Below are 16,121 nucleotides of genomic sequence, written 5' to 3' on the forward strand. Positions count from 1 at the left end.
CACTGGCATAAATTACATATTACTATTTAACTATTAATAGTTCTATTACTATTTATTATTTATGATGCAACTATAACGAAAACCAATTTCCCCCGGGATCAATAAAGTATGACTATGAAAACCACATTCAAAACTAGATATGTGGTGGGAATTCCAATTAGGAACAACTTTGCTTTCTTCCAGATCTGTGGAAACTTATTTTGATTATCACTAGTTATCCAGAAATTTCACTTGCTGTGTTTGAATTTTGCTGAGCTGTTTTATCACTCTGCAGCTCAATAAGACATTCTTGCAATGTGGTGTCATCATCATCCACATTCACCCCAGATGGATCCACCACCCAAGCTGGAATATGCATCTCCAGCAGGTCTCTGAACGGAAATTCCCCATCAATGTCCAGTTGTTTCAAATGATCAAGATACACAATCAGATCATCATCTTGCATTTCTATTTGAGAGTGACCAGTGAAGGAAATTGCATAAACTCATGATGTTCAATATTGCGGCTGAAAAGTTTGAGTTTTCAAAGGAAAGTAATAGACTCTTTGCATGATACAAGATTAAATGATATCAACTACATTGGACTTAGCGGCAACAATAACTTTGAAATGCTACATTACTATCCCAAGGTACATTAAAGCAACAAAGACAATTCCCTTTTGATAAGCTTCAGACCTCTGTATGCAATAGTAGTTATTCAAAATCTTCGTTTTCCACAAAGTTGTCAAAACAATTGATCTTGAACTGCATTTGATTTGGTGAAGTTGACAGCCTTTATTATGGATGTCACACAATCACATACTGACATGTATGACACAGTATATGCAAAAAAATGTCAGGCATGTGTTGCTTTATAACCCCAAAACATAAAACTAATTGAAAGGAAAACAAGGGAGCCAGGAGGTAACTCGTGTATGTTCATTTTTACTTAAGGCGAGGCATGCACGTATGACATTGTAGCATCATGACGCATGCAATTCACTTATTTTTACATTTAACCTGTAATGAATTATTTAAATAAACAAGGATGCTTGATCAAATATATTTACAATATTACTCAAATATTACTGAAATATTAAATACACAACACTCCTCCCTCCTTAGCTATAAACTTCAACTCAATATAGAATGCATCTCAACAATATTATACAACTACTATATACAGACATCCACAGCATAGCAAATTTTAAATTGTTCCATTCTGGCCAAAAGATTTAGTCAATAAGCAGGTTTTCTTACTCTTGGGAAATAATGTTTTATCTGAAAGGAAGGGGGTGGGGGTGTCAGTCAATTTGTTTGGCAGGTAAGAATCGTGCCTGTGAAAACAATCTCAGGTTCTGGGGCCACCTCCGTGGTGGTTGTAGGAGTTGGCTCTGAGACTGCAGGAAGTGGTTCTGACAGCTCTGGGATCTACCTTGATCCTTACTTCTTTCTCAGTCCCAGCTTCTTTCTCTCCTTTTTGTTTCTTCTATCTCAGAATTTGCTAATTTCTCGAGAAATTAGGTCTCATTTATCTTCTTCCATTTCCATATGTCATCCTCCTCTTTCTTTTCCTTCTTTCTTGGATGGGCATCTCTATTTTGGGAAGGTGCATTCAGTTCACCAGAACATTCTCTTATTAAATCCTTCTATTGATCCCTTTTCGATCTGATCTCTCCTTTTGGTTTCCTCATCCACAACATCATCTGACGAATCCTGTGTTTTTGTGTCTCCATTCTTTTTGGCCTTCCATTCATCCAGCTGGGTTTTGGTCTCTGCATCTGTTTTTACAAGCAACTTTTTGTCTTCCACTTGAAGTTCACGCAATAACCTTAAATCACACATAGTAGGTTCTGAATCTTTATACTCACAAAAGCCAAAGGCTTTCAACTTTCCTGTAGCTCCTTAAACTCGCTTCTAGCTTAAAACCAAGTCACGTTTTGCAAGTAACTGCTGATTAATATATTAGAACCTTTCTCAGATATGTTACCCACAAAAAATGTTGTAGTTGGACCACTACTTTGATCACTTTCATGATTCCTCTGAGCAGCATGGTCCTTCCTTGGTCCAATAAGCTTTCCAAACAGAGTCACAGAGGTTGGCATCAACATGTATCTGCCCTATGTTGGGCAATGGTTCATGGTGTACAGCAGAGAGACAGTTGTAGCAACAATCTTTCTTAATCCACTTTCAGTTAAATCTATTACAGGAAATGTGACATGCAAATAGTTGATGGATCTCCAATCAAGTTGTAGTTGTCTCAGCCAATCACCTCCCCAAAATGCTGCCCCTCCTGTCTTTACCACATACAAGCCCAATGTGGCTTGTTGGTTGTGTATCTCACTGTTACAATTGTCATTCACACAGGAATGATATTTTCTAAAGTGTAAGTTCTTAACGAATATCTGCAGGCTTCAGTTTAGTGTCTTTGAAATGCCATTCAAACAGATTTTGTGGAATGACTGAAACAGCCGAACCAGTGTCCAATTACATTTTAATTAATTTGCCATTCACTCCTGGTGTAAGCCATATTGGGGTGCCTACTGTTAATTTTCTCACTGTAAAGCTCAAGGCTAGCCAGTTCTGTGTCACTCTCATCATTATCAGATTTTTTTTTTTATCAACAGCATACAGAATAGTGCTCTTTAGGAAACTACAATTTGACTTTTTATCTTTTACTCTTCCCCATGCAATCCATTTACTTTTGTCTGCCCAACATGATCTCTCTATGTGTCCTACTTTCTTGCACTTTCTGCAAGTTTTGCCTTTAAACCAGCATTGGTCTGGTGTATGTGAGCCCCTGCCACAACAGTAACACAATTTTTTTGACCAGATCAGTTTCTGTTTAGATATTACAATTTTGTTTTTGCTTACTTCCATTCCTGACTGCAATTCAGTTGTGTCTCTCTCTGCTGTTTCCATTGATATAGATATTTCAACTGCTCTTTTAAACATAAGTTGTACTTCAGTTAGGAGCCATTTTTGCATGATTTCTTGTAAGATTCCACAAACTAAATTTCTCAGTGTATCATTAAGCCTATCGTTGAACTGATAATGTTCAGACAATCTATTCAATTCAGCCATCTAAACCAAAATGAACTCCGTTTTGATTCCACTTATAAAACCCAAAGCACTCTGCAATCAACAATGGTTTCAGTTATAAATGTTCCTGCATTATTTTCATAACAGCACAGCTCATTTCGGCAGATTTGAATAGAGCAGTCGAAGTTCAAATTTCAAAGTAATTTTATTTTCAAGGTACATATATGTCACATATAAAACCCTGAGATTTATTTTCTTGCAGGCAGGGTTGTATGTGAAGACATGTATATACTTTATAAGTTTTATATGTACTTTATAAGTTAAACTTCTAAGCAAACAGTGTGCCTTTAAATCCAATCCAACTCGCTTTTCATTGGCTAATCCATTTACTTCAAAATACTGTTCAATTCACTCAGTATACATGAGCCAGTTATCAGAAAAAGAGTGCTGTGATTTTATTTAACTCGATCATTTCTTGCTGCACTTTTTCTAACTTGAACACCTTGCTGCACCTCAAGTCATCTTGGACTCATTTAAAACTCACTCATCACCACTGTTATGCTTTGTAACACCAAAACATAAAACTAATTGAAAGGAAGACAACAGAGCCAGGTCATAACTCATGTACATTCGTTTTTACTTAAGACAAGGCATGTATTTATCATGATGTATGCAGTTCACATATGTAATGAATTACCAAACGAACAAGAATAATTAATCAAATATATTTACAATATTTCTCAAATGCTACTCAAATATTAAATACACAAGGCACAGCATTTTTTAAATGAGCAATGCATCTTCCTACCACAGAAACAGCACCATCAGTTGCACAAGCCATTACATTTTCCAGCAGGATATTACTTTCAAAGATATAGCTCTTGACTTCTTCAAAAATAGTTTCACATTCAGTATCTGTCTTAAGCTCTTAAGCGAAAGGCATTTCCTCACTGACCTGATGTGTGTGTGTGTGTGTGTGTGTGTGTGTGTGTGTGTGTATATATACACACACAGTACCAACAAAATTGTGTGAGTAGGTTCTACAGAAAATTAGAAAACGCCTAAAAATTATAATAAATATAATCTCACGTATTAGTTTCAATATTGAATATACATGTAAAAATAAAACTAGCTTTTCAGGGAGTATTTTTTTAAATAATTTAATTTTTCAGGCATATATTTTTAAGTGCTATTATACATGCACATTCTATGTAGCAATAACGAGTGTGTCCTCACCAAGAAAAGTGAATTCAACTTCCTTTCAAAATGCGTTAAGTATCAGAGATTTAATGGAAGTTGTGCTGGTAGATGGGGACGTAGTGGTAGCCTTCACGTGTTCTCACTGCTCTGCAGTTTAGCCATTAGTGACGGGTGACCTCACTGCACCCTCCTCGTCACATTTTATAAATATTATAGTACACGAGGGTCGGTGGAACCAGCCTCATGCTGACTGGACTTGCTGCAGAAAACCCCGTCGGAATCTGCAGTTTGTGATTTGGGGGTGGATGTGGAGTGGGGCCTCCACATCACCAATGGATGGTGATTTGAGCATACTCAAGCAGGAGCAGAGATAACAATCAGCAAAGCTGTTTTGCTGCCTCATTTGCATCATCTAGCATATTTTCCCATTCATTTCATTCAGGGATCCAATTAAATTACATAAATTCATTTCTATTTATATATTTTAGCAATATTTCATTAAAATAGTAAAACTTATCACGGCCCATTCAGAAACTCCAGTTTTTTAACTTGTGGCCCCTATGAAATCCGGCATAGCCCCTGTTGAGCACCACTGATCTAGTCAATAGTTGAGACCCTAACTCAGGTTGTTAGGTTTAATATTAGTGTCTCTTCACCTTCAGTTCAAGTATGGGCCCATTAACCCTGCTCTCTCTTACAGCATGAACATTCATCCCACAATCTCTCAATTCTATGAGCTACAAATTAGGTAACAGCTTTTGTTAAGTGTTTTTTTTAGGTACCTTTTTAGGTAACAGCCCCCACCCCTTTATCTTTCCCCTTACTGGTTTTTCACCTGGAACCTACCAGCCTTCTCCTTCCCACCCTCCCCCCCACCTTCTTTATAGGGCCTCTGCCCCTTCCCTCTTCTGTCCTGACGAAGGGTTCCGGCCCGAAACGTTGAGTCATCGTTTCCACGGATGCTGCTGACCTGCTGAGTTCCTCCAGCGTGTTGTGAGTGTTGCTTTGACCCCCGCATCTGCTGAGTATATTGAGCTTTGTTGGATGCCTTCATCTACTGACTACTACTCGTGGATGCTTCTAATATCAACCCAGCTAAATCACAATCATGTCAATCCCAAAACATTTTTCTTTCCCCTGAAGCAGCTCTAACCTAAAACATTGATGCTATTTCTCTTTCCACCTCTGCAGCCTGACCCGCTCTGTAGTTCCATCTTTTTTTTTTTTTTTTCGCTCTGAACTGTAACCGTGAGTTTTACCAACCAGTGGCTGCTGATCAGTATATGAGCAGGGGAAGTCACTGAGATGGAGGTCATGTAGCTAAAATGTGCATAGTTCTGTAATTGAGGACAGGGAGCGGCACAGACACAGCAGTCAGTGCCGCTGCCAAGCAGCTCGAGTAATCCTGACTCGTGACGCTGTCTGCGTGGAGTCTACATGTTCTCCCTGTGATTGTGCAGGTTGCTTCTGAGGGCTCCAGTCTCCTCCTACACCCCAAAGGCTGCTGTGAAGTCCCCTCTCCTGAGTGTGGGTGGGTGGCAAGAGAATCCGGGTGGTGGAAAAACAAGTAAGGCAGTGGGATTTATGAGATAGCTCTTGGCTTTGGCACAGATTCAACCTCCTTCACCCCCAGAAGCAAACATGAAACGATTAAGTAATTGAGCAGCAAAAATGTAACAGGACGTTCTGATAACCTAGATTTGCTGCAGTATCACAACACCAGGAACAGAAGCTCCGGACAGTCTGCTTAATTGGGATTTCCAGGACTTATTTGATAGGTACATGGATGGTAGGGGTATGGAGGGTTATGGCCCAGGTGCAGGTTAATGGGGCTAGGCAGTTCAAATGGTTTGGCACAGACTAGATGGACCAAAGTGTCTGTTTCTGTGCTGTATTTTTCTACGACTCTTTCTATGACTAATTAAACCTCTCAAAACAGCGCAAGTATTCACATGTAAACAAATACGAGGAGGGGGTGGCTGGCCTTTCACAATCTGCACACATAGGGCATGCTACCAAGTCAGAATGAAGTATAGTAACACGCGGTTCTTGGACTGATACAAGAGTGCACAGGAAGGGTGGAACAGGAAAAGGTGTGAAGGGTAGGGGAGGGGTGGATACTAGTGCTACTTAAATGGCAAAGAACTGCACAGTGTGGTAGGAAGGCTCTTTAGGAGTACTGCCGCATCAGCAGCCAAGTTTGAGATAGCTTTTATGTGTGCAGAGATAGTGCCTGCAGCCTGAGATGATGTATGGAGCTGTGTGTATTCCTAGAACATAAAATCAGTCCAGGACAGAGTTGGGGTGGGGGGGGGGAAGAGATATGCACCCCCAGAGAGAGGGAGCCCGGAGCCAGAGAGTGTGAGACAATGGGTGTAGCCCAAGAGAGAGGGAAACTCAGCCAGGGCAGCATGAGGGTTAGTTTACCCTCAGAAGGAATAGGAGGGTGGGTTTAGATACAGAGAATAGAATTACCCAATGCGTAAAGGGCAATGATTAACTGGAATTAACTTGGTCTCCAGAGAGAATGGAACTAAAATTCTACTGGATCAGGTGATTGTTTACCCCTAGACTGGGTAAAAGATGAGACCGTTTTAAGTGGGATGTTATCTCATGGAAAGTGTAGGAATACAGGAAAGCACTGAAATATTGTGGGACTGATATTTTCTCTGAAAGCCTGAGACAGACTGAATCAAGAGCAACTGTGCAAAGGGCTGAAACCATGAACCAGCTCAATATAATCACAATGGGAAAAAAAACACAAGCACCTTCCTGTACTCACAGCTATCTACTAGTTATTTTAACCATTATTCAACAAGAACGGTTTCAAGGCATTTCAAGTTTGTCGGCCACATCATAAATCCTGGTTGAATCACTGGAATTACAATTATTTGATTTGTGTGTGACAGTCAAGGCAACACCATTAGCAAATAGGAACCAGTGAGTGCAGCCTGATACACCTTTTACAACAAACACAAAGCTACATGTTTAATTTGGGTATTTAATTTACCTTTCCATACAGGAGAACCCTCTGACACAAGAACTAATAATAGTTCTGTCAATGTTGTTGGTGAAAATCTTGGCTCGGAGTGAAATTGAGGAGGAGTATATACCAGCAATACCGTAACTGAGATTATTTCCTAAATCCTACACGCATGGAAAGGATGGACAGGAGGAGGAAAGCAGTTGTATTTGTATGGCACCAAGCTATCCCAAACAGCTTGGGATGTTTTACCAAATTAATGATAACACAGGAATATAAGGTGTTTCCAAAGCTATGCCCCACAAACTCCAAAGCAGGTTATCACATTTACTGGAGCACTTTAGTAGTCCAGTACAAGACGGCACAGGTGTAAAATCAGATGTGAGAGATTTAAAAGGGACATTAAGGACAGCTTCTTCGTGCATATTTGGAATGAGCTGCCAGAAATAGTGGTTGAGGTGGCATATTAGCAGCACTTACAAGCTAGCTCAATAAGAAAATGGATAGAAGAGGTTAGAGGATTACAGATCAGATGGGACTAGTTCATTGGGTAATACAGTTGGTATAGACCTGGTTAGACTCTAAGGCTGCATGACTCCCTGTTCTCCACAGCCATTACAGGAATTACAGTAAGTGTGGGCATATCACCCTCAGAGGGCCACATCAGTGGTATGCCAGAGTTAAAACAGAAGTTAACACTATTGATTGTATTGACCATGAATGCAAGCATTTTGCAGTAAACATTCTTCTGGATATACTGTGGGTTCCAGTTAATTGGGCCATCAGTTAATTGGGCCATCAGTTAATTGGTGCTGCCGCTTATTTCAGACAACTCTTAAGAAACAAAAATATTCAAGAAAATAGCTGGGTTTCCCTTCATTTATTTGGGCACTAGGCCGCTTAAATGGGACAAGAGACTGTTGCCAAACAGTTTCTAACTAGCATCACGTGCATTTGTGTGGCCGTTAGGCACCATACCGTGCTTAGAGCAAACAGTTTTTAAACAGCGTCAATTGCATGTGTTTGTGTTCAAAGATCAGTGATCTTTGTCACTGATAGTTGGCGAGAAATAAGCAGTAAGACAACTCAGAACCGTTTTGTTCACTGCGGTTTCAAGCATTCAGGCTTGGAGATGCTAGAAACAGCTTGGAGTGAAAATGAAATTTTTTCGCTACTTCAACAAGTTAGGAACTCCGAAGAACTTGAAGGTATCAACAATCATCTGTAATGTTACAATGAAAATGAAGATATAGAAGATGCAATCGCCAAAAGCATTGTACGAAGCCAGTCCATTATCTAGACTAGGTGTCTGTGATGTTCATTTACAGTCAATCAAAAAAACGCAGCAGTGTACACTGGATAAATACCTCCGTCGATTATCATTAGAAACTACAGTTTTTTGTACTGTAGTAGTATTGTTAGTGTTTTAGTTTGTCCTGTATATTTCATTTAAATACATAATTTCTTACTCAGTTAAATAGTAGTTTGTCTTTTTTTTATACGTGAACGATTTATAAAGAAGACAAACTACTATTTAACTTCGGCTGATTGGTGAAGCCTCTTAATTTAGCCAAAATGTTCCAATGTGTCCCAATTAACTGGAATCCACTGTATATTTTTTATGATGAATAAAGTTTATTGTTGAAATAATAGTCTATTTCGTGGTGTCATTGGCTAAAGGATTGACATGGACCAGTTCATCATGGAGAAGGCCTCAGGGTTTCTTCAAAATATCACAATGGTTTGCTACAAAGACACTTGAGTGAGCCTCTATTTATCCTCTTCACCAACAATGCAATATTCCTTTGGCATGATGCAGGAATGCCAACCTACACTGTAAAGTCAAAAAGACACACAGTGCAGCAGAAGGCCCTTTGACCTTCTGTGTCCATGCCAACCATCATGTCTCTTCCTACACTAACCCATTCACCAGCTCTTTGTCCATCGATTTTTATGCTTAGGCAATTTGAATGCTCGTTTAGATTTCTCAATTATTGAATAGGTACCTACTCCCTACCTGCTCGGCAAGCTCAGCTCCAATGCCATATACAAATACGCCAACAATACCACTGTTATTGCATGAATCGCAGATGGTGATGAGTCAGTGTACAGGAGTGAGAGGACAACTGGTTGAGTGGTGCCTCAAAAACAGACTCTCACTCTGCATCAGTAAAACTACAGAACTGATTGCTGACTTCAGGAAGTTGAAAGAGGGTGAACACAGATTGGGATCAGTGGTGCTTTAAATTCCTGGCTGTTAACATACTGGATTACCTGTCCTGGGCCCAGACAGCACTTATTGAATCTAGACTGCACTGCCTGAAAGGGTGGTGGACATAGTCCAATTCAAGGTTACTATTACATGCGTGTTTTATAAAGATGTACAATAATGCCCTAGCTGTTATATCCCGACCTGCCTCTCAGTTTTTTTTGCACTACCTTACTTTCCATTTTTCTGTTTTCTATTTATGATTTATAATTTAAATTTTTAGTATCTACTATTGATTTGTAATCCAGGAAGTGGGAAGTGCAGAATCAAATATCACTGAGATGATTGTACATTCTAGTATCAATTGTTTGGCAACAATAAAGTATAAAGTATATGTTGTGCCCTGACTAATGATTGAAATTACCCCATGTGCCTTCTTCCATCATCTCATCTCTCCATGTTGCCACCTTCAGAAACCTTTGGATTTGTATAAAAAGGTTCCTCTGTTCCTCCAAACTCCCCAGAGCCATTTCTGGTTTACATCCTACCCCTATTATTCCTCACATTTATTATCCATCGGCATTTGCTCTGCCCATCTTACCAAATGATCATTATCACCCTGTAGTCTATGGTTATTCTCTTCACTAATAAGACCATCAATATTCTTGTCATCTGCAAATTTACTAACCTTGAACTTTCCCCTTACTGGTTTTTCACCTGGCACCTACCAGCCTTTGCCTTCCCACCCTCCCCCCCAGCTTCTTTAGAGGGCCTCTGCCCCTTCCCCCTTCAGTCCTGACGAAGGGTTCCGGCCTGAAACGTTGACTGATCGTTTCCACAGATGCTGCCTGACCTGCTGAGTTCCTCCAGTGTGTTGTGAGTGCTACTAACCATACCTCCTGCATTCATCTCCAGATCATTAATGTACATATCAAACAGCACCACTGGTCACAGGCTTCTAGTCATAAAAACAATCCTTTGGGTGGTGGGGTGGAGGTACATCTCCACCAAAGGGTGCTCCTTCCCTTCACTAGCCTGAAGGTCACCCTTGGGTGAGTTGGAGCACCTGCTTAGCCCCTCCCTGTTTCCCCCCCCCCCCCCCACAAACAGGGTCACGTGAAACCTTGGGAGCAGGTGGTGGATGGTTGTATTTCAGCTGGTGCATATCACAAGTCCTGGTTATGCAACCACTGACACCAGGCAGACCATCTCTGAAGAGAGTTGCTAATGGCTGGGGTCACCTGTCTTGTAAAGGCACTGTCCAGAAGGCGATGGCAAACCACTTCGGCAGAAAAATTTGCCAAGAACAATCATGGTGAAAGACCATGGTTGTCCATGGCACATAATGATGGTGATGTCATCACCCTCTCCCTTTTTCTACCAAGCTGATCTTGGGTCCAATTTGTCTAGGATCCTATAGGTTCTAACCTTTTAGGCATGTTTTCCATGTAGGACCTAGGCAAAGGCCTACCCAAAATGCATACAGACTACCATCAACTACATTATATGCTCAATACTCTGTCTGATATAAATTACATCAGAAAGAAATTGCACTAACTATAAAATAGATACATACTGTAGAGTCAGAGCAATACAGCATTAATACAGACCTTTCGACCCATCAAGTCCATGCAACCATGGTGCCCACCCCGCGTTCAGCGCATATCCTTCTATGCCCCACACCTCCACGCACCTATCCAAGTGCTTCTTAAATATTATTCTGTAATATTTATATAAGAATAAACGTTTTCAAAATGTTTAAAAATGACCTATATAAATTTTCCTCTTGGAATCACTGTATATAGACAATAAAAGTATTATTTTGTAAACTTTGAGGCTCCTAAGTCTGAACTGTATCTTACAGAATTAATTACATAACTCAAGAATATTTGAATGCACTGGGTCCAAAGTCAAATGGCAAATGCTGTTCCTTCAGAAACAGATGAGTTTCTGAGAGTACCTACAAACTTTATTTATGCATTTCTGCAAATATGCCACTGAATCCTTAGGAATGCTTGAAATGTACAGGATGGAGCAATATGAAGATAAAATGATAATTAGACCTGCCTGTTGTGAAGAAATTCCTACCACGATTAGCAATTGAATGTAATTATGCATTTCAAAGCCATCTCCCTGTCTATACTAAGCCATTGACTCAGCAGCATTTATGGACATTTTTTATTGGTTTCACTTCAAGTTCCAACTTTCATTACATCTCCTGCATTATGAGTGCGTGCTTGCATGTGTATTTTTGTATAAGGGCAGGTGTGTGTGTGTGTGTGTGTGTGTGTGTGTGTGTGTGTGTGTGTGTGTGTGTGTGTGTGTGTGTGTGTTTGCCTGAGTGTATTGACTACCTTTCTGTATGTAGTCTTAGGCACCCTAGATTTTTGGTTTCGGATAGTATGATCTCCAAAGACCCCTCATCTCAACATCATCAAGGCTGTCTGGGATTACCTGGAGAGGCAGAAGCAAGCAGGACAGCCAAAGACTGAAGAAGAACTGTGACAAGTTCTCAGAGATGCTTGGAACAACCTACTAGCTGATTTTCTTATAAACTGCACAACAGTGTACCTAAGAGAAATGACTCAGTTTTAAAGGCAAAGTGTGGTCACACCAAACTTTTTTTTACTCTTTACTGTGCTTTATAGTAAATTTTTTGATATTTAGCAATTTCTCATGTCATTATTCTTGAAAGCATCTTCATTTTACATATTTTTTTACCTGTGTCTAAGACTCTTGCACAATACTTTATATGTATGTCATTGTGATTGTGTGTACGCATATAAATGTACATTTTTGTGTACATGGGACTGAGTCTGTACACGCGCATGTGTGTGTGTGTGTGTGTGACATTGAAGTAGTTTTGTTCCACCACCTGTAAACAATGCAGTCCCTGTCTGCCTGCGAAACTACATAACAAAAGAACTACTCACGCCTACTGCTGCTAGTTTTTGGAACAATTTCTTGTAACTTATCTCATACTGCACCAAGCAAGACAAGAGCACTTCTCCCGGCATGGGTGGACATGATAAACTTTAGAGCCACAGCTTGCTGTTCCGTGAACAAAACAAGAACGGAAATTATGGTGCTGAGCAGCATCAATGGAGAGCCCAGTCGGCTCAAATCTGTGATCATAAAGTTGTCCCAGAGGCTCCATGCTTCCAGGGACTTGGGCATTTTCTGATTTGCACATGGAAGCCCACCACATGGGAGGAGACAATTTGGCCCTGGCACCCCTTCTCCTTACACCTGTTCCTTAACTAAGAGCTCCGAAATATTCTTTTTAACAGCTACTGTACTGGTTCCTATTTGCTAGTTGCAGTTGAACCTTCCCCAGGCATCCTCCAAGCCAGTGCATTCCAGATCACAACAGCAGACAGCATCTAGTCAAATGCCATCACGGTGAATGGTTTCCTCTCCACAAATGTTGTCTCTCCTGCTGCTTTTTATATTTTAAGTTTCTGTTTTGATAGATCTTTCCTATTCAGAAGGCCATTTGACCCATCACATCCACACCAGCGATCACATTCTCCCACTAATTTTCCCTGGAATCTGTTTTCCCCATATTCCTGTTAACTTGCCTCAAGATTATTAAATCCACCACCACCAGATTTAAGAGCAGCTACTCCCCTTTAATCATTAGGCTCTAACACCAACCTGCACAACCCTACTCACTACCTCAGTGTAGCAACAGTATGGCCACTTTACAGTATAACAAGAGTTTGTTTTTGTTCTAATTGTGCATGATTTATGCTTAATTTGTTTTTTTTTGCAATAATGTTCTGTATCTGCTGCTATGCAATTAAGTTTTCCATTGAACCTTAGCATTATGTACTTGTGCATATGACAATCAACTTTGACTTTGAAATTCTGCCATTCACTTACACACTTAGAGAGCTCATACAACACAGGAACACTGATCCACTACATCTACACCAACCAAAAAACAGCCATCTACACAATTCCCAAACAACAGGAATTCTGCAGATGCTGGAAATTCAAGCAACACACATAAAAGTTGCTGGTGAACGCAGCAGGCCAGGCAGCATCTCTAGGAAGAGGTACAGTCGACGTTTCGGGCCGAGACCCTTCGTCAGGACAATTGCCATTTCATTGTCGCCACGGTCCTCTCCCCCCAGACTCTCCCACTCACATGGCAGCCTTTGGGGTGCGGTAAGAAACTGGAGCACCCGTGAACCCCACATGGTCACGGGAAGAACTAGAGAACTCCACACACATATCTGCAAGAGGTCAGGAGTGAACCCCGGTTGTTGGAGCTGAGACAACAGCTGCACCCTCTGTGCCACTCCAAAACAAACAATTTTCTTCTGCCAATTACGTCATATTTGTGCCCTCTGTTAGCGACCTTGCCGCCGATTGTTCTGCTCAAAACACCTAGCGTTTGAAGGGACCATTTGATGGTACCAGCTCAGCTCATCTCATCTCCAGTCCACAACACTCTGGAGTTTCTTACCATTGTTGGAAATCTCCCTCTACACTCTCTAAAAGGTGGCAATGAAGCTAGAGTTCAGATCAAGCACTCACCAGACCGAAGCCCTGGTGATCCTCGGCGCCCCGGTCTTGCGCCTGACCTTCCAGCAGGTCATCCTCGGACTCCTCGAGGAGAGAGGAGCCTGTGGAGGAGAGCGAGGAGTTGGAGAGCTTGCGGCACACTCTGATGTCGGAGTCCAGCTCCAGCTCCAGGCTTTCCTGCGTCGTCCCTTCGTCCGAGGTGATGGTGAGTTGTGGGACCGGGGGTCGATGACGCTGCCGAGGTTCCAGCTCGGTCCTCCCCTCGTCCCAGCTGGCCGATTGCAGCCTGCAGACAGAGTTGTCTCCCTCTTGGCTGGTGGGACCAGCGGAAGTGTTCGCAGCGCTCAGATCCACCATGGTGAATTTCGCTTGCGGTGCAGGGCTGCAGTTCCTTTTGCTCCTGGACGTCTCGTTGATCGTGTAGGACTTTCGATGAAGCATCGCACGATGCTTCTCAAGGGGAACCTGCGTGGTTCCAACCTGCATGAATACCTTGCTCTGCAATCCACTTTATTACCTGCCTGACTCTCTTTCTCTCTCCTCTGACTGCAAACTGTGCCAAAAGCGGAAGTTCAGTATCAGACCGCTGTAGCGAGACGGGGTGATCAAACTCTCTCTATTCAGCAGCTTAGCTCAAACGTCTGATTTAAAGATCGAATACCCCTCCTTCTGCAAACAAGACAATTGGAGGCTCGATTCTGGGCGGTATTTGTGTGACGTATGACAATGCAACCACAAGTGTGTGTAAATTGCAATCTCGCGTAAACCAAATCAAAAATCGGGAACTGTTCAATGATGTTTGTTAAGACAATTCCAAGAATGTGAATAATATTATCATGACCAAAGTTTGTTGGTACTTCCTTACCCTGGAGAAGGGAGGGCGGAAAAGCGCCCTCTTGAACCCATAAAACCATAAGACATAGGGGCAGAGTAAGGCCATTCGATTCATCAAGTCTGCTCTCCCATTTCATCATGGATAATCCATTTTCCCTCTCAACCCCATTCTCCTGTCTTCTTGCAGCCTTTGATGCCCTAACTAATCACTAACTTAACCTCCAGCTTAAATATACCCAATGGCTTGGCCTCCACAGTCGTCGGTGGCAGTGAATTCTACAGATTCACCACCCTCTGCCTAAAGAAATTCCTCTTCATCTCTTTTCTAAATGACCATACCTGTAATTTGAGGCTGTGCCCTCTGGTCCAAGACTCACTCACTATAGGAGACATCCTCTCGGTATCTGTTCTATTGCGGTCTTTCAATATGTGATAGGTTTCAATGAAATACCCCCTCATTCTTCTGAACTCCAGGATTACAGTTCTAGGGCTCCTTATACATTGACTCTTTCATTCCCAGAATCATGCTCATGAACCTCCTCTGGACCATCTCCAAGGCTAGCAAAGCTTTTCTTAGATAAGGGGCCCAAAACTGCTCGTAATGCTCCAAGTGCATTTGAACCAATGCCTTATAAAGCCTCAGCATTATATCCTTGCTCTTATACTGGGGCGGTACAGTAGCGTAGTGGTTAGCACAACACTTTGCAGTACCGACAACCCGGGTTCAGTTTGCACCGCTGCCTGTTCGGGGATTGCACGGGTTTCCTCTGGGTGCTCCGGTTCCCCCCCCCCACAGTCCAAAAACATACCATTTGGTAGGTTAATTGGTCATCGTAAATTGCCCTATGGGATTAAATCAGGGGATTGCTGGGCAACATGACATGAAGGGCCAGAAAGGCCTATTCCATGTTGTATCTCAGTAAATAAATAAATAACTATTCTGGTCCTCTTGAACCGAATGCTAACATTGCATTTGCCTTCCATACCACTGACTCAATCTGCAAGTTAACCTTCAGGGAATCCTGCACAAGGACTCCAAGTCCCTTTGCACCTTGATTTTTGAATTTCCTCCCAGTTTGGAAAATAGTTTACGCCCTTATTTCTTCTACCAAAGTGCATAAATGTACACTTCCTGACACCATATCCATCTGCTAGTTCTTCGCCCATTCTCTAAATTTGTCAAAATCCTTCTTCAGACTCCCTGCTTCCTCAACACTATCTGACCCTCCACCTATCTTTGTGTCAAAAGCAAACTTGGCCGCAAGGCCCACTGAACCCACGTTGCTGGTACAGCAAAGCGTTGTGTTAACCACTATGTGTACTGTCCCAGTATAAGAGCAAG

General features: G+C 41.6%; 1 protein-coding gene across 1 annotated transcript in view; it reads right to left on the reverse strand.

Annotated features, from left to right (window-relative positions):
- The window catches only part of itpka (inositol-trisphosphate 3-kinase A), an 88,693-nt gene extending 74,086 nt beyond the window's left edge, over positions 1-14,607 (reverse strand). The window contains exon 1 of the mRNA XM_072265266.1: positions 13,958-14,607. Coding sequence (XP_072121367.1) covers positions 13,958-14,431 — 474 coding nt within the window. The 5' untranslated portion in view covers positions 14,432-14,607. The remainder of the gene's footprint in view (positions 1-13,957) is intronic.
- Between the last annotated feature and the right edge of the window lie 1,514 nt (positions 14,608-16,121).

Source organism: Mobula birostris, chromosome 1 (assembly GCF_030028105.1).
Source record: "Mobula birostris isolate sMobBir1 chromosome 1, sMobBir1.hap1, whole genome shotgun sequence".
Taxonomy (NCBI): domain Eukaryota; kingdom Metazoa; phylum Chordata; class Chondrichthyes; order Myliobatiformes; family Myliobatidae; genus Mobula; species Mobula birostris.